Here is a 19,428-nt window from a genome sequence, read left to right as displayed (position 1 = left end):
CCATCTACATTAACATGCCCCTGTGCATGGTAACAGGTTTGTTGATAAACAAGTGTCAGAACCATGGTGGACTCTGCAGTGTAGACGCACCATGAGTGATGTTGCATTAGCCATCCCACATCTCTGTGCCTAGTGTGATACAGCATGGCCAGAGGGCAGCAGGAGAGTGTATTTTTTTTTGAAGCAGAAAAGAGTTTTATTTGTGTAACACTTACAAAGAATCACCAAAAAGGATAAAGCAAAACTATGCAACAAAACAAAAGCAAACACAAGGTATAACACAGCAGCCTTCAGGAGGGAGAAGTGTTCAGGCTAGCCTGGGCCCAGAGCGGGGGGGCTTCCTCGACACTCATGGTCTTCCACCCCCTCGAGTTACCTAGTGCCACACCCAGTGTCACCGATTATTCCTCTCCTGAGAGTGCCCGACAAGATGGGCACGGCTGTGGGGTGGGCGGTTTGGGGGTGGGGGGGAAGTACACCCACATGTGATAGGACCCCTCCTAAGTGACAGTAATGATGGTATCCACAGCGGCAACGGCTGGTGCTGGGGTCTCTCGCTCTTCCCCTCAATCAAAGGGTCAGACGGAGGGAACTGGACGGGGTCACCGAGCAGAGAACCCCGGACAGCGGCCACTGCTCCTCGAAAGTGTCAAGGGAGTCGGTGGACGCCGCCCAGAGGAACTCCGCCCGGATACGTGAATGTACTGAGGATCGGAAAACGGCCCTACAGTCGCAGGACGCTTCATTGGCCAGCCTCCCCTCTCTGGTTTTATAGATGGCTGTTTTAGCTAGGGCTAGGAGGAGGTTAACCAGGAGATCCCATGACTTTGTGGGGCCAAGGATGGGGAATGTGTAGATAAAAAGGTGAGGGGAAAAGTGTAGCCAAAAGCATAATAAAATATTCGTGAGGAGCCGGAAAAGTGGCTGCAGCCTGGCACACTCTAAATATATGTGCGCCAGGGTTTCCCTCACATTGCAAAAAGGGCAAGTATCTGGGATGGGGGTGAACCACGTCAAAATCACGCCCGTGCTCACAGCTCCGTGAAGGAGCCGCCAACTAATGTCCCCGACAGGCCTCGGGAACAAGGTGGAATACAGGCTGGCCCACCAGGGCTGCTCACCCTCCAAAGGTGGCAGGAGGTCCCGACACTTTGTATCAGGGCGGGACACCAGGGTGTGGGCATGAAGGGTGTGAAGCGTGAGTGTGTATAGATGTTTCCGTGGCGAAATTTGGAAGCTTACTGGCTGCAGTTCATGCAGACGGCTCGCAGTGAAAGGGTGAGGGGTTTGTTGGGATCTATGGGGTAGGGGCCCAATTGAAAGGTCCGGCGGGCCCTTGTGCAGGGCTCGGTTGAGATAATCCTGAGCAGTGGGCATCAAGGCGGCCTTCACCTCCTGAAGTATGCGCCGGGGGGTGCGAGGTCTGGAGAGCCCCATGCGCCGAGCGAGCGTCAGGGGATCCAGCCAGTCTCCCCAGTCGTAGTCCAGGAGGTCTCCGACTCTCGTGACTTCTGCCAGGACCAAACTCTGGTGCACCGAGCGGGACTCCGCCACCTGCACACGGAGCTGGGGGTTGTGTAGCAGGGGCTCCATGAGGAGATCTGCTCCCACGGTGGCCGCCACGGACCTGGTCATTGAAAACAGTTTCCAGGTCTGGAGAAGGTCCTGGTAGAAGACCGGCAGCCCGGAGAGGTCTCGTGGAAAACCTCTCGGACAGAGATAAAAGAGCTGCCGGTCGTATCAGAGCCCTTGGAAGCGGTGCAGCAAGGCATGCGCCAGTATGCTCCACTTCAAACTACCTGCACTATAAAGGAGCCTCTGCAGGGCCTGGAGGCAGAAGACACGGACCTGAGTGTGCAGACACTTCAGGCCCTGCCCTCCTTCCTTCAGGGGTAGATGAAGAACCCCAACAGGGGCCCAGTGCATTCCTGACCGAAAGAACTCTAGAATCGATGTCCGGAGGTTGGTCAGGAAACCCGGGGCCGGGGCCAGGGTGTTGAGCCGGTACCAGAGCGTGGACAGGACTAGTTGGTTAAGCACCAGTGCTCTCCCTCGGAGGGAGAGACATCGGAGTAGCCTCGTCCATTTCTGGAGCCGCTCTATCACCCCGCCTTCTAAATTTTGCCAGTTCTCTGGCAGAGAAGGGTGCGTGGCAGAAAGGTAAACGCCTAGGTAGAGCAGTGGACCCGTGCTCCACCGGATGGTCTGAAGCGCGGGTGGGAGGTAGCTCACCTGCCGCCAGTCCCCCACCGCCAAGCCAGAGCTCTTGACCCAGTTGACCCGGGCGGAGGAGGCTGATGAATAGATGGCCTGGCAAGCCTCCACCCGCGCCAAGTCTCCTGGGTCCTGGACCACGAGGAGCACATCATCGGTGTACGCCGACAGGACCAGCCGCAGCTCCGGCTCCCTTAGTACCAACCCTGTCAACCTCCTTTGGAGGAGACAGAGGAAGGGCTTGATCGCCAGAGCGTACAGCTGGCCCGAGAGGGGGCACCCTTGCTGTACTCCTCGCCCGAAGCTGACCGGTTCGGTCACGGTCCAGTTGAGCCTAACCAGACACTACGCGGAAGCGCACAGCACCTGGAGAAAACTCACAAACTGAGGTCCGAATCCAAATGCCTGCAGAGTGCCCAGGAGGTACCCATGGTCCACTCTATCGAATGCCTTCTCCTGATCAAGAGACAGGAGGGCGAATGACAGACCATCTCTACGCCCGAGTTCCAAAAGGTCTCGGACTAGAAATAAGTTGTCAAAAATGCTGCGGTCCGGGACAGTACAGGTTTGGTCTGGGTGGATCACGTCCGCCATCACGGACCCTAGCCGCAGCGAGATTGCTTTCGCTACGATTTTGTAGTCCGTGCTAAGGAGCGAGATGAGATGCCAGTTTCGTAAATCGCGGAGGTCCCCCTTCTTCGGCAACAAGGCGAGCACCGCTCACCTGCACGAAAGAGGGAGGACCCCGCCCTGCAAAGACTCGGCCCAGATAGTGGCGAGGTCTGGGCCAAGGATGTCCCAGAATGTGCGGTAGAACTCCACGGCCAGCCCATCCATGTCCGGAGATTTATTGGTGGGCATGCGATGGAGGGCTTCCGAGAACTCGGCCAGGGTGAGAGACAGCTCTAGTCGGTCTTGGTCGCCCATGCTGACCATGGGGACTTCTTCCCAGAGCACCCTGCAAGCGCCAGGATCGGTCGGATCCGGGGAGAAAAGGCTTGTGTAGAAGTCGCAGGCCCTCCCACACATCTCCACCGGATCCGTGAGGGGGGTGCCGTCTTCTGCTAGAAGGCAGGTGACGTGTTTCTTGGCCCCCCTCATTTTCTCCAGGGCGTAGAAGAAGCGGGAGCCGCGATCCATCTCCCGAAGGAGGCGGATGCGGGATCGAACAAAGGCACCTCGGGCCCAATGGTCCTCGAGGGCCCGGAGCTCCTTCCGCTTCTCCCAGCACGCTCCGCAGAGGGACGGGTCCTCGGGATCGGCGGCCAGACGCCTCTCCATCTCTAAGACCTCCCGTTCCAACTGCTCGATCGCCGCATTTCTCCATCAGCTTGTGCCCCGGGTGTAGTCACGGCAGAAGAGCCTGGCGCGCACCTTCCCTAGATCCCACCATCGCCGCACCGAGGGAAAGGCACGCCGCTGCTCTCGCCAGGCCAGCCAAAACTCCCGGAAGGACGTCACAAAGCCCTCATCCTCCAACAGGCTGTTGTTAAAGTGCCAATAGGCCGGCCCCGGCCCTTCTGCACGGAGGTAGGCTGTTATGGTGGCTAGATGATGGTTGGAAAATGAGGCCGGCCAAATGTTGGAGGAGTGGGCTTGTGAAAGATGGAAATGGGATAAATAAATACGGTCCAACCGAGAGTGGTGTGACCGATGGGCCTCCACCCGGACAAAGGTGAACGTGGAAGTGTCATCTGGGTGGTGGTCACGCCAGACGCCCACTAGAGAGTGATGTTTGACTATTTCTCGGAGAATGTTCGCAGTGGCCGGGCTCAGCTCGGCCCCTGAGCGGTCCTGTTCTTTGAGGGTGATTTTAAAGTCCCCTCCCAGGACTAGGCACTCGTGAGAATCTAGGGTACTGAGGAAGTCGGACACCCGCTGATAGAATTGCGGCCGCTTCGGGCTCGTTGTCGGGACATAGATGTTAACGAGGTTGACCACGAGCCCCTCCATATGGACTCGGAGATGCAGCAGGTGGCCTGGCACGGCCTCAGTGGCCCCTAGCACCTCGGGCCGTAGGTTGGGGGAGAACAGGGTCGCCACTCCAGCTTGTCGAATCGTGAAGTGGCTAAAGTCGACCCCGTCCCTCTACTCCAGACACCAGCTGTCCTCGGCGGTCGGATCCGTATGGGTCTCTTGCAGGAAAACCACAGAGTACCCCCTTCCCAAAGGTAAGAGAGCACCTGGGACCTGCAGAGAGCCATCCTACAGCCCCTGGTGTTCAAAGTTGCGGCAATGAGAGGCGTCATGCGGAGGGCTGGGGGTGTGGGGGTTCCTTCTTGGCGGGGGTGTTCACGGCCCCCAGCGGGTTGCGCAACAATCCGTGACCCATCCCGTAAGTGAGTAAATTGTCATGGAAGCTGCGGGCCCGCCCATAGGCCGCAGCACCGCGCCTTCCTTTCCCTCTACCCTCCTTTATAAGGGGCCTTGTGGCCTGGAGGATTTGATCAAAGTCCCCCCATAGATGGAGAGCCAGCTGTACCCTGTTGCGGGAACCACGGATGTCTTCTAAAAACTCCCACAACGCTTTTCGCAGCTCATGGGGGGTTGGGGTTGCGATTTCTGGGTTATTCCCTGGTGCGGCTCTTGGTGCAGCCTCATGGTCCGCTGAGGCGGGCAGGCAGGGTGCGGACCACCGACGGGGCATCTGACAGGCTAAAGTTATTAGATCCATCTCAAGCCTTCGGGTAGAAGGGGATGGCGGAGGGAAAATTGCAGCTCCTAATGGGTCGTGGCAGGAAAATGCAAAGGCTATTCCTTGGGGGGAATCCGCAAAAAACGGGAAAGAAATAACCCCAGGGGCGGCAATAGCATTGCAGGAGGAGGTGGATTGGGCAGGGACAGGGGTGAGGGCAGGGGCAGAGGCGAGCCTCTGGGCTTCGGGAGGCAAGCAGCTGAAAGGTCATGTCGAGGGGTTCGGCTGATATTCGGGCAGAAGGGGCTTCCTCAGGGGTCTCGGAGGGGAGGGTCTCCCGTGGAGGGGAGATCCTACCTTCCAGTGCTATTGTGTCTTCCCCTCCCGACACCAGCGGATGGATCTCACTCGTGGGCATAGCGGAAGGCTCAGTATCAGTGCCTCCCTTCCTGGTCTTCCGGGGGGCCTCCGCACCAGATGGGTGCAGCGGAGCTCGAGCCTTCCACTTGCCTCACTTTCCCTGGACTAGGGTCCAGTCCTCCATAGCATTGTCTGGGGGCTGGTTAGCAGGGGTCATGTCGGGGGGCAGAGATGATGGTTCAGGGGCTTGGGGGGGTAACGGTGAGGCAGCATGAGGTGGGGTTCTCCTTCGGGGTGGCCCTCTCCTATGCCCGGTAATATCTTTTCTGCACCCTCTTCCATAGGCTCTGCTGGATTGTTAACAGCAAGGGCGGGGCTCCCTCGCTTGTCTGGGTGTTGTAGGGGAGGTGTCTCTTGGGCCCAGGCGGGATCAGCGGTGGATCGAGCAGGAGGTTTCAGGTGCCGGGTGGCCAGGGCCATCGGCAACGACGGAGCCGATGTCCTGCCGGGTCTCGGAGGTCTCGGGTGCCCCTCCCCACTGGGCCAAGGGGCAGTCTCTTTGGACATGGTCCGATGATCGGCCGAGGTAGCACCGGGCCTTTCCTGTGGAATAGTAGACCCGATATCGGGCTCCCTGATAGGGGACTAGGAAGGACCCCTCGAGCGCCTCTCCATCCCACGCCGCCGGCGGCAGTAGAAGCTGCACTTGCCGGCAGAACGAAAGGACATGACAGAGGGTGGGGTCCCTGCAGCCCAACGGGAGAGGGCTGATGACAGAAATGGGTTTCCCCAGGGTGGAGAGAGCAGGTAACAGGGTGGCATTGGGTAGAAAAGGAGGGACAGAGGTCAGGACTAGGCGAACACCCAGGTCCTCTAGCGGTTCCAGGGGGACAAACACCCCCCCCCACCGCAAGGCCCTTCTCCACCGCCTCCTGGGCGGCAGCCTCCGATGCTAAGAAAAAGACGACCTTCCCGTATATTTTGGAGGCCGCCAGAATAGTCGTGGGTCCTACCACCCTCGTCAATGCCTGCACGTAGGTCTCCACGTGGGGCGAGGCGGACACCAGGAAGCAACGGACGCCGTGCTTCCTGGTCATGGTGGGAAAGGGGCCCCGGCAGCTATTGATGGTAGCGGAGGCGGTGGGTGGGCGAGATGACGAGGCGGCAGGTGGGGGTGGGCTGCTACCGCCCGGGCACACGCCCTGGGGGCCGGTGGAGGGACGCTCACAGAGCTGGTGGAGGGAACAGCGGGGAGGGACGCCAGGGTCGATGACGAGGCCACAGCAGTGGGGGCAGCCCCTGCCATGGAGGGCCTGGTGGTTGTAGCGGGGCCCTTTCCCTTCTTCGCACCCTGGCCTTTCCGGCTAACCGGGGGGGGCTCTCCTAGAATCTGGGGGGGCGGTGGGCGTAGCAGCGGCAGTAGTCACCCCAGTGCCTCCTGCTGCCGATGCCCCAGCGGGGGCGGTGGCAGGTGTTTTGGCAGCAGTGGTGGTGGGGGGGTTGGGGGTTGGGGAGGGGGGTAGCTGGGGGAGGGGCAGCTGAGGTTCTTAGAGGGGCCTCGCCCCTCTCATTCCCCGCCATTGTGAGCAGGGAGAGACAGGGAGGCACCAGAAGGAGGAGGGAGGAGGGGGAAGCAGATTAACCACTTCTCCCTGCTGGGCTGCAGGCAGGGGGGCGGGCCAAATGGGTCGGACTGGACGGGGGAGGAAACAGGAGTTGGGGTCAGGTAATAGGGGCAAACTGTGGGGTGAACAGTCCGGGGGGGGAGCGTGGACCCACGCGCGGTTGTCCAAAGAGTCTCATTTGGTCGGCTGTTGTGTCTGGTCCGGAAGGCGGAATCAGAGCAAGTAGCTAAATCCAGAGGCAGATGGCAAGTTGCCAGCAGGGACGGACGGCGGGCGGGCCGTGATGGTTGTAGTAGTTTTGGGGGAGGGGGCACCGATGGATCGGGGGGCAGCTCCGTGCCACACCCCCTGTGCCCCTACGAACACAGTTAAGACACAGTCAAACTCCCCCCACACGAGAATACAGTTCAAAACTTCTCAGTCTTACGGTCCCCTCCACGATGATTTGTAGCTTCCCTGGGTGGTTTTTTCTGTCGGCTGTCTTCTCTTCCGGGTTTTGTAGCTTTGAACAGTGGGGCTTTCAGCAGGCCCGGAATGTGGCAGAGATAAGAAAATTCTTCATGTGTTGGTTATTTGTCAGTAACTTGACATTCATTGCTTGTTCTAATTTCCCATTGTGTGTCTGTGTGTGTATTTGTTATTTGCCTGGAATAACTCCATTTAAATCAGTAGGGTTCAGTGTTATGGCTAAGAGTTATGGTTAGGGGACATAGGGGGCAAAATCCCACTTTCATTTACACTTGGATAGACTTGGAGTTGTGACTGCAATGGGGTCAGGGCTGAAGTCTGATTTCCCTTCCCACCCCCCACAGGGTAAAAGTTTCCACTGGGGTGGAGGGTAGAGGTGGAACAGCTGTCTGCTGATTTTGAGTAGCCACAAGCCAGGGCTATAAGAAGAGCTCAGCGGGGAGCTATACAGCTCAGGGAGGCTTTAAAAAACATTTTAATAGTGAGCCACAGTAATGTGTATGTTATACTGTGCTGTGCCTGGCATTGTTTTTATGCACCCTGGTATGCACCTTGTGATAAGAGCTGTGTGTGTAGTAATATAACATTGCAAATACACCTATTACTATGTCAATCCCAGCCAGCATATGTTGTGAATTAACAAAAATGAATTAAGATTCCATAACCAGATTTTTATTCCAAACCCAGGCAAACAGACATATTTATTACTGAATGAAACATTATAAATACAGGGGAAAGTATCTTTGAAGGGGAAAGAACAGTTATTTCCATTTATTTGGTTATAACTAACTTTATCAGAAGATTAGGCTTGGGAACTTGAGCCATCATCACTTTCTTTTGTAGCAGGAGAGAAATGTTACTACTAGGGGGTTGTTTTAAATCTGAACCTGATACAACACCAACCACTTTTGTCTCTTCTTATTTATGTTTGGAAAGTGGAACCTCTAAATTAACCAAGCTCGATGTTAGCTTATTTTCTTTTACATTTCCAGATTGAGATTCAGTAGGATTTGGGCTCCTAACTCCCTTATGCTCCTTTGCAATTGTTCCTTTTCTCTGAAACAGCCATAGAAAGAAGAAAACGGCTGTCAGAGGTTGACTTGGTCCTCCCATCTAGGCACTCCCCAAAGAGTCAATTTGTCACTGAAGGAAGCATTCCACATCACCAAGAGCTCTCCAGGAAAATCTGGAAGAAGCTATGGAGAGGTCTCAGCTGAGAAAGGTAAATTATTTCTGTCATAAATATAAAGGGAAGGGTAAACCCCTTTAAAATCCCTCCTGGCCAGAGGAAAAATCCTCTCACCTGTAAAGGGTTAAGAACCTAAAGGTAACCTCGCTGGCACCTGACCAAAATGACCAATGAGGAAACAAGATACTTTCAAAAGCTGGGAGGAGGGAGAAAAACAAAGGGTCTGTGTCTGTCGGTATACTGCTTTTGCTGGGGATTGAAAAGGAATGGAGTCTTAGAACTTTTAGTAAGTAATCTAGCTAGGTGTGTGTTAGATTATGATTTCTTTAAATGGCTGAGAAAGGAACTGTGCTGAATAGAATGACTATTTCTGTCTGTGTATCTTTTTTGTAACTTAAGGTTTTGCCTAGAGGGATTCTCTATGTTTTGAATCTAATTACCCTGTAAGGTATCTACCATCCTGATTTTACAGAGGTGATTCCTTTACTTCTATTTACTTCTATTTCTATTAAAAGTCTTCTTGTAAGAAAACTGAATGCTTTTTCATTGTTCTCAGATCCAAGGGTTTGGGTCTGTGGTCACCTATGCAAATTGGTGAGGACTTTTACCAAACCTTTCCCAGGAAGTGGGGTGCAAGGGTTGGGAGGATTTTGGGGGGAAAGACGTGTCCAAACTACGTTTCCTAGTAAACCCAGTTAGAGTTTGGTGGTGGCAGTGGATATTCCAAGGACAAAGGATAAAATTAATTTGAACCTTGGGGAAGTTTTAACCTAAGCTGGTAAAAGTAAGCTTAGGAGGTTTTCATGCAGGTCCCCACATCTGTACCCTAGAGTTCAGAGTGGGGGAGGAACCTTGACAATTTCTCATGCAGAAACTTGTCTTGTTTGACCCAGAGTAGATTTCTTTCAATTTGACAAAGCTTTTTTGCAATTTTTGGATTCAATCCAAACTGATTCTCCCCCCACCCAATTTCTCATAACTTCCAGTGAACTGAAATATCAGTCATTCGCCCAGCTGCCTCCCCAAACTTGGCTGAGGTTTCTAGGTACAGCCATGATACAAATATAAAGAGTGAATCTCTGAGGTACTTGTGGTAGCTGCACCCATACCCCACATCTACTCCCTCACAGCCTTTAAAGAGATGAGATATTTTATTGGCCTTTTATTTTTGGCAGGGTGATGGACAGGAGCTCTCGGATGGTGAGAAAGAAGCTACTAGTAACAGAAAGGCAAAAGTCCTGAAGTGCCTTGAGAGTCTCTGCATTGCCTGTGATGAGGTGTGTGTCTGGGGGTGGCAATCATGCCCCAGAGCGCTAAGGAGAACAATCTAGCATGTTAGCCATGTGGATGGTGACTGAGATGCCTCATACAGTGGGAGGAAATACCTCCAAAATCCAGCTCCATGGAGATGTTCCCCTTGCAACGCAACATTCCCAAAGCACCAGGGGGCAACCCATGGACACAGACATACAGACCTTATGTCCTTTGGCAGGGCACAAATTTGGGGGCCTTCAATGCTAAAAGCAGAAGCTCCTACCCCTTCAGCGAAAGGAGTAATGCAGTAACGGGCTTAGAATTCAGTAACGGGCTTTCTGGGGCTAACCTCTAGATGGCTCCATGCTCATGTGAATTCAATCAGTGCTTACTAAAGACCCTTTGCAGTGTGTGTGTATACAACACTGTGGTTTTGAAGCCAGACTGAGCCTGAAGCAGAGAACAGATGGGAAGGGGACATTAGAGCTGTCACTGTAGAGCATGGATAGCCTTAGAGGGACAGAGATTTGGGTGAGCTATTGATAACTTGTCTGACTTATTACTAATGGCAATAATGAATAGTGACTATATAACATACTTCTACATGTATCACAGCCCCCTCTGATGATTGAACCACACAGAGGGTAAAAGCCAACCACTGCTTCCCACCCCCTGTGGTTACTCTGTTAAATGCCATGGTGGAGAAACGTGAGGAACATCCCAGGATCGTTACTCATCATTGAAAAGTGATGGTCCTTGGAGGGATTCGAGCTCCTGTGGACCTGACATATTTGAGCACATCTCCCCTCTGAGGGCTTTGCAAATGTCAGCCTAAGAGTCCTCCACTGCTTCCTCCTCACAATATTCTTCCTTCAGCACTAGGGAGAGTGACCTGGGTTTTTTGGTGCTCAAGGTTCAGTCTCCATTGGTGACTCACTTGTCACTAATCTTGTTATTGCATTAGTACTACACTGGGCTGTCTTTTTACATTCAACGCATTTTGAATGAAAAATTGCTATTTTGTGAAAACAGAAATGTCCATTTTTGACAAAAAAAATTCAAATGTTTTTGAAATAAAGAGAACCTAAAAATGTATTGGGGAGGAGACAGGTGATGGGGGGGATCATTTTGTGGGTTTTCATGTTTTGGACAGACTCCACCCCTTAAATTTTTGATGAACAATTTGGTCCCTCAAAAAAAGAAAGCAAATTTGTCTAGGAATAAAAATAATTTCTTAAGCAGCTGTATTTCATACGTTATTTTTTGGACACAAAGACTAGTCCTTCTACATTACACACATTTGTTCAAACAAACTCACTCCCGTGAATCATGAAGAGTAAGGGGCATGAAAATGGAACACAGTAAAGAGCACTAGTAAGTTTGAGCCATATTTCAAGTCCAATGGAAATCAAAGGGAGTTAGGCACCTAAATTGCTTAGGAGCTTTTGGAATGCCCTCTAGGCCCTTAACTGCATCCCTTTGAAAATTCTGGTCCTCGTCTGTATGTTGGTACATAGGATTTTAAGCACAAAGGCCCAGAGGTTCAAAGAGCCCTAAGGGATACTGGACTATCCCTGTGTGATTATGGCTGAAAATGCACGATAAGATGCATTTGCTCTTGACTCAGGATGGGACACAGGTCATTGGGCACCTGATAAGGAATGCTTCCTAACATCAGGCAAACAAGTCTTGGAACTTGAGGCTTTCTCTGTGAATTTCTTGAATGGACCAGTACCAAGAGCTGCATAGCAGAGACCACTGAGCATTCCTAGTTCATTTGTCATTCCCTCTCTTCCCTCCTCCAGGATAACATGCCCAATATCGCTGTCCTAGGATCGGGCGGAGGTCTGCGGGCCATGATAGCCCTTGAGGGAACCTTGGTGGAGCTGAAGAAGCAGGGCCTGTTGGATGCTGTCATGTACCTGTGTGGGGTATCGGGTTCCACTTGGTAGGTGCATGTCAGAAGTGAGAATGTACCAGTTTTCCTGCACAAAACTGGTCACTGGGCATTTTTATTATTAATTAGCTCTGTACATTTTCAAGGCATTATGAGTGAGATTTTCAGAAGCACCTAGGCGTATGCCTAAACTGCAATCAGGGGGCATGATGTAACAGGCATAGACATACCTGAGCTAGCTTTAATCTTGCTAGCTTGGGAACCAATAGCTGTGAAGATCTGGTGCTACAACATGGGCTGTACCAGCCTGTTTTCGACCCTGAGTTCATTCTCATGCAGCTCACCCGCAGTTGACATCCATGCTGCTGCATCTTCACTGCAATTGACACTCGAGCTAGCTTGATCAAAGCTAGCGCAGGTCTGTCTACACATGCTGCTGTCACACCTCTGAGTGCAGTGCAGAGACACCCTAAATGACTCACCCCTTGACTTGCAATGAGATTTGTGCTCCTAAGTCACTTTTGGAAATCCCACCTTTCAGTAGACATGACAGAAAATGGGTGCAAAATGAAACAGAGGTGAAGTGACACATGCAAGGTCACCCAGCAGGTCAGTGGTAGAACTGGGGCTAGAATATAGGTGTCTTGAGCCTTAACCCAGTGCCTGCTCACTGGACATCTGCCTCCTGGCCAGGCATGGAGATCTGATGCTGGGGACCCAAGGTACTGGATGATATGGTTAGAAGGGACATTCTGGGCAGACTCAAGAGCTAGAGAAGTGAGGCTCAGTGGAGACAAGAGAAGTGATGTTTACAGCAACCAAGGTGACAGAGGACAGGCTTCCAGCAGTGGGAACAGTGAGAAAAGGGCAATCTGTGGGGGTTGTTAAGTGTTTGCGGTTCATTGGGGTTTACCAAGAGGTGGTGAATACACAGAGGGAAGAGTCAAACGGGTCTCCAGTATTGGGGCTTGGGAAGAAGGAAGAAGAGTGAAGTTGTCCATGGAGAAAGAGATGGGAAAGGAAAATCTTTGGACGCTTCTAGCTGATCACCCAGGCCCAGAATCAGTCTCTGTGCCTGTGCATAGCACCTCATTCTGAGAGTCACCCCATCGGGGTGAGTGAGGGGGGCAGAAAATGAGATGGGTGAGCGTGGGTGGCCTAGGGAAATTGGCAGTGTATGTGTGTGCTACCATTTCCCTCTACTGGGTGAAATCTTAATTGCTTCTCCCCATGTCATACACCCTGTATTGCCAATGTAGTTTCCCCATTGGCTCAAGAAGGGCCCTGGGGGCTGGTCATACTTATAATAGCCGGATTAGTGTGCTCACCACTGCCCTCTGTTGGGAAGAGTCAGAATTGTTAGCATGCATCATAGGTCCTAGAGAAGCAACTAATGGAGTTTCTCCATAGCTCAGAGCAGCAGGGGCCTTGGCTTTTTGCAGGAGATCTTAGTTCTATCCCTGTTATTGCCATAAATTTCCCAGTGGCCATGGTGACAGACAGTCATGGATGAAGTCCTTGTTAAGTCACAGATTTGTTACAATGTCAGGATGATTAGAATCCCCTGCATGAAAAATAAAAGGTATGAAGATTAAAAGGGGGAGGGGGAATTTCCCATCCTATTCCCTCAGTCTCAGCCATATCTTTTCTGGTTCATGAAAAGGTGCATGTCTTTCCTCTACCAAAAGAAGGACTGGACAGAGAAAGTGCAGGACTTGGAAAAATGCCTGTGTGATATACTTTCCAAACCTTCAGCTGGTATTCAAGAGGAGTTTACTATTGCAACACACGCGGCTGAAGATGAACTCTTCTCTCTGACTGATGTCTGGGCCTCTTTCTTTGTCTGTGAAACATTGAAGCAGGTGGGTTGCTGTGTAAATCCAGAGTGGTTCCACTGAAAAATCACTGGATTTACTTAATATATTCCTCTCTCTCTCTCTCTCTCTCTCTCTCTCTCTGTCTCCGCAGTACTTGGGATTCAGGAGCAAAAGAGTGGAAGGATATTGACTCCTGCTAATATTTTAAAGCTATCTAAACCCTTTGGCAACTTTATAAATCTCAGCCTATCTTACCATGAGCTCTCAAAGATCACTGTGGTATCTGAACATTTCTAAAGTGAAGCCTTCAAAGCTGTTTAAGGGATTTTGATACCCCTTTTCCATTAAAACTAGTGGGAATGTGGCCTCCAAATCCCTTAGGTTGTTTTGAAAATCTCAACCGAGCATCTGATCCCAAAATTGAAGGCATCAAAGTCTCAATCACAGTCTTTAATTTTTAATAATGGGTTCTTCAATCTATTAGAGAAAAGGTCTAACCCGATCCAATGGCTGGAAGTTGAAGTTAGAGACATTCAGACTGGAAAGAAGGTGTACATTTTTGACAGTGAAAGTAATTAACTATTGGAACAACTTACCAAGGGTTGCAGTAGATTCTTCATTGCTGACCATCTTAAAATAATTATTAGATGTTTTTCTAAAAGATTATTCAATCCAAAACTATTTTTGGTAGGTTTCAGGTCATTTTTGAAGTTCTTGGGTTTGCTTTTTAACTTTTTTTTTAATTTAGCTAAATTTTCAGAGGAAATACCATTTCAAAACAAAAAAGTTGAAATGTTTCACTTCAATGTAGCTGAAATAAATAATTTAAACTTTTTCACAATTTATTCTCAGATGAAAGAATTCACTACATTTGACGTGAATTCACAAATCATTTCAATGCTCTGAAAATGAATTTTTTTCATAAATTTTTTTTTGCCTGGCTTTACTCCTCCCTAATTGCTATTCATTTTGATGGATCTCAGGCTCTGTCTCCACTGGAGCTGGAAGTGTAATTCCCAGCTGGAGGAGACACACCCACATAAATTCTGATGGAGACCCTAGGTACGAACCCAGTGGGGTTAGCCCCTCCCTCTGTTTCTGCTGCTGCAGCTACACCGATATTCTTACCGTCTCCTTGAGCTGGTAATCTGACCTTTCTTCTCCAGGATAGCTATATCCTAAGGCTCTTACCTTGCTTAGGTGCTTTTGAAAAGTCCTTTATGTGCCAATCTGCATCTTTAAGTGCCTAAATATTTTTGAAAATCTGGGCCTAATTCCCTTAGTCCCATTTGAAAGTCTCCACCATGGACAGTAAATACTTTGTTTGTCCATACAGTGCACACTAGAATGAGGGAACAATGACAAAGATGATGATAGTCTCAACAAAAAGGGTCTTTGTAATTCCTAGCCTGAACTAATTAGTCAGGGACGAATTGCTGGGAACATGACCAAACTTGTGTCTTTCTGCACTAATCAATTCTTACCTTTCCAGTATGATAAAACCAAGTTATCTGAACATGACGATGCCTCCAGAAATGGGAAAAATCCTTACCCCATCTATGCAGCAATAGAAGCAAACCAATTTCATAAAGCACGTGAAAACAGTCCAGGTAAAAGAAAAAAAATTGTTTTGCATAAACCTGTCAAATCTCTCTCTTTCTCTCTCATTTTCAATCAATTTTTTTATCAATGACTTTACCAAAATAGTTATTGATGTTCTTCATTTTTCAAAAAAACCCAGGTTTGTCAATAAATGAAAAAATCCCATAATTGTTTCAGTAGTGACTTTGAAAACGTTTTCAATACAAATGTCTATCATATAAGTTTGTGATAGATTTCTCAATGAATTGTAAAAAGGATCAGTTTTGAAAATGAAAATAACTTGGAAAACGTCAGAAAATGTTGTGAAATGGTTTTCCTTTTTAATTAGCTCTACAGTTAAATGTATCACTTTTAAATTTGACTCATTTTTTCTTTATACCTTTGGGTTTGAGTTAGGGATGCATGGGTGGAGGGTGGGTGGATAGGGGTTGTGATCACCACAAGAGGAATTCTGGGGTATCCAAGGACAGCAGATGCTGGCTTAGGAGGGAAACACCAGATGAAGGAGGTCACCATAGAAAATGGCATGAAAATGACCATGGGGGAAGGAACAGACTGAAAAATTAGGTGGGATTCACTGGTGGAGCAAACAAATTGAGAGGATGGGAATTGAGAAATTATTGCCATCAGCCAAGAAAGGGATAACAAGAAACTATCTATATTTCACAGGGACCTGGTTCGAATTCACCCCCCATGAAGCTGGCTTTCCTGGTCTGGAGGCATTTGTGGACACAAAATACTTGGGAAGCAAATTCGAAGGTGGAAAGCTGACAGAAAAGAGGGAAGAGAAAAATATCTGCTACCTGCAAGGTAAGCATTGAAGCCCCTTATTCTTAGCTGATCCATAGATATGTAACCCTTCTGCCAGGTGGAGTCAGCAGCAGCAAGGGCTGGCTTCAATATCCAGGGGTCCCTCTTAACAATATAACACAGAAACCAGCCCCACCCAGCAATCTGGGCAAATTACACACCACTGCTGGGTGCTTCTAAGAGGCAAAACTTTCCCTCCCGCCGGCACTGAGCCTGTGTCTAGCAGAGAAAACTTTTAGTAAAAGGGGCAAGGAGCCCAGCATTAATTTGGGAAAACACCACCACTGTGATTCGAACACATCCGACCACGAGCAAAACTCCCGCTCCAGAGTATGTTGGGCAGTGTCCTGGGCCTCCGTTTCTCACCTTGCCATGTGAAAGTCCATCAAACAGATGTCCCTTTAACACACCACTGCCCTCTCCTTCCACTGCACGCCACTCACAGCTGCTGTCCTTGGTCAATGGAGACCCAGAGTTCAGAGGTCTGTTCAGGTGAACTCACATCCCAGCCGGGGAGGGTCCGGGGTGGGGAATGTGGAGCAATGACTCACCTGCTGCTATCACTGCAACTGGCTCACAGTTGCTGCGGTTCACTCTGTGTCGCTGCTGTCATTCGTCATGCCACAGTTCATTGCACCGCGCTGTTGTCTGCTCTGTCACCAATGGCCCTGTGTCCTCGCCTCCTGCTGTCCCCTGCCTCCCCACTGTGGCCTCTGCGAGTCAGTCTCTTGGGGTTCCACCCAGCTCTCAGTGACTTCAGCCGCTAGTGGGGGAAGCCCCCTGCTAGTGCAGACTGGGCCATCTCTTCCCCCGAACACTGTCCCGCATCAACTCTAAGGCTGAGCACTTAGGCCTGATTATCCGTGATTTAGCTCTAGTGGTCACTTGCCAAAACAATAAGCTCTCAACTGAGCCTAATTAGCTCTACATTTAAACAGGGGATAGGAGCAGGTCAAATGGTGCTTATGACTCTTAGACAGAGCCCATCCTCTCGGCAGAACCACTTGTTCCCCTCCCCCACTCTCTCCCCACTGGGATCTGGCATCAGAACCCCCTGCTTAGCAAGTACAGTTCAGTTCATTTGGGCTTGACCCCCCACCCCAATAAGGGCAGGGTAAGCACAGTTCTGCTGCCCTTTACTCATATAATAAGGATAACAACATTTCATGATCCCTGCATTCAATACTGAAGTGATTTGTAACCCAATGCCAGACAAAACTGGTCACTTGGGCAGGATGCCTCTGCAGATTAGGTGTGTTCATGCAAATACAGTCTGGTCCTGGAGCCTTTTCCCCCCATCTTATCACTAGCTGCCAGGGGAGAGCCCATTTATTCCTTGCTGATAGATAGATAGAGGGGGTGTATGGAGATAGATAGATAGATAGATATTGCAGGTCCACCATGTTGTTCTAATGCATCATATTATAGACCAGCTTGGAATGTTTCCAGTCACTCAACCCTGTAGGTCTCATCCCAGTCTCAGAGCTCTCTTCCCAGCTGCTTGTATCTACCCAGCTTTTCTTCCCTCCCACAACTCAATCTTCCTTCTGTACCCTCACCCCGATTTCCACCTCACTCATGACATTCACTGACATGTAACCCCCTTTGCTCACCCTTAGCCTCCATCTCATCCTTTCTTCAACCCAATTGCCTCCTCCTGAAACATGGTTAGCTTTTGTATAGATAGCGATCCTATCCACCGATCTAAACACGGTTTTCAAAAGTTTGGTGAGCATCAACATACCCATTTTACAAAGAAGGAGACTGAGTCATTGGAAAATGGCTTCTCTAAGTTCATAAAGGTTGGGAATGGGAGGTAAAGGAATAGAAGTCAGGTTTCCTATGTCTATGCTACTGCTCTGTCACTAGTGCTGTGATTTTCTGAGGCGCCTAGGGAAGTTAGGAAGTCCATTTTTGCATTGAATTCCAGTAGGGTTTGGGCACCTAACTCCTACAGTGTCCTTTGAAAATCCTAGAGAGGAACTTTCACCTTCCTATTAGTTAATATCCGGTATTTGCATGTCTTGGCCTTTTATATTTTATATTTATTTATTTGGATTGGCAATTTCCAAAGGGTCTAAAAGGGTTAGGTAAGTGTATGTGTGTGTGTGGCGGGGGGCGGAGGGGGGGAGATATTTACAAAGGGTAATTATGTACCCAATTCCCAGGAGAATTCCATGGGTTTTGGAGCTGTGATTTGCTGAAAGGGTGTAAGTGCTTTAGGATCATAAGGATCATTTGAAGTCAATGGGTGATTTGTGCTCCTAAATCAGTTAGGTACTTTTGAAAATCCCATCCTGGGGGTCTAACTCCCTTATTCCCTTCGAAAATTGCAGCTTCATTAATTAATTAATTCAAATTTGTACTATACCAATCAAACACAGCCCATCCTAGGCTCTGGGTAGCTTTGACATTACTTCAATATGCATCTCCTAATGTAAGACAAATCCAGTGATTAATTATCCTTAGAAAACAAACAAACAAACAAACATTGTAACTCTAAGGGTAGTTAAGCTCTGGAACAGGCTTCCAAGGGAGTTTGTGGAGCCCTCAGCACTGAAGGTTTTAAAGAAGTTGGACAAACATCTGTCAGGGATGGTCTAGCTTTACTTGGTCATGCCTTAGTGAGGGAGGATGGACTAGATGACAGCTCAAGGTTCCTTCCAGCCCTACAGTTCTATGATCCTGGAATAACAGTAAACCCAGCAGGATTGCAAACATAACAAATAAATTTAACACACCCACTGAGAAGACAACCACTGCCTCCTGAGGCTGCCCTGCCCTCACCTAGCTCTCAACTCACTACTGGGCAGGAATGTTCCAAAAGTTATCAAATGCTCTGGGCAGGGACTGTCTTTCTGTCTCGTGTCTGTCCAGCACTTAGCACAATGGGGTCCTTCTTCATGGCTAGGTCACCTAGGCATTATGATATTACAAATACCAATACTCATTATTAGGATTGATTGAAATTTGGTATTGCCATTCCGCAGGAAATTTGGACATTAGTTTGTATCCCAAATCAAAAATAAAACACATAATTTAAACCTTTCCCACAAAATGATTTCCATTTTGATAAAATCGAAATGTTGCCTTCCTATTTCTACTCTTCAAATGTTGTCTGTTATAGTTTCATTTACACTGTATTATACAGTCCAATCAATTTGGAAATGAAAGGTCATTTCAAAATGAAAAATTGAAACGTTCTGCTCCTATAAGGTCAACCTGATTCATTTCACATTTATTTTTAAAATGAAATGTTGTCAAAAATCAACAAATTTCCATGGAAAGTTCAAATTTTGACAAAAGAGGTATTTGCTGATGCAAAGAATATTACATTGGAATATTTTTTGACCACCTCTACTTACAATAAACTTTTTCAGTTATGAATCAATGTGTGAACCAAGTTGCAAAAGCACATAACCCATGAGAGATTGGCCTGCCAGTGCCCCCTTGACTTTTCTGCTAATGGGGCTCCTGCCCAGGCAACTCCTTACGTCATATTAAAGGGAAAGTCCTTGATGCTGCCTTAGCTCCACTGTGGTAAATAAGGTCTTTTC

General features: G+C 49.3%; 1 protein-coding gene across 1 annotated transcript in view; it reads left to right on the top strand.

The window, feature by feature from the left end:
- The first annotated feature begins 8,500 nt into the window (after nt 1–8,500).
- The window catches only part of LOC140897210 (cytosolic phospholipase A2 gamma), a 34,602-nt gene continuing 23,674 nt past the window's right edge, over nt 8,501–19,428 (top strand). The window contains exons 1-6 of the mRNA XM_078848294.1: nt 8,501–8,524; nt 9,667–9,768; nt 11,551–11,693; nt 13,306–13,504; nt 14,952–15,069; nt 15,731–15,871. Of these exons, the coding sequence (XP_078704420.1) occupies nt 8,501–8,524; nt 9,667–9,768; nt 11,551–11,693; nt 13,306–13,504; nt 14,952–15,069; nt 15,731–15,871 (727 nt within the window). The remainder of the gene's footprint in view (nt 8,525–9,666; nt 9,769–11,550; nt 11,694–13,305; nt 13,505–14,951; nt 15,070–15,730; nt 15,872–19,428) is intronic.

Source organism: Lepidochelys kempii, chromosome 13 (assembly GCF_965140285.1).
Source record: "Lepidochelys kempii isolate rLepKem1 chromosome 13, rLepKem1.hap1, whole genome shotgun sequence".
Lineage (NCBI taxonomy): Eukaryota > Metazoa > Chordata > Testudines > Cheloniidae > Lepidochelys > Lepidochelys kempii.
Note: the sequence above shows the minus strand (reverse complement) of the source record. Positions and strands in the feature narration are given on the sequence as shown.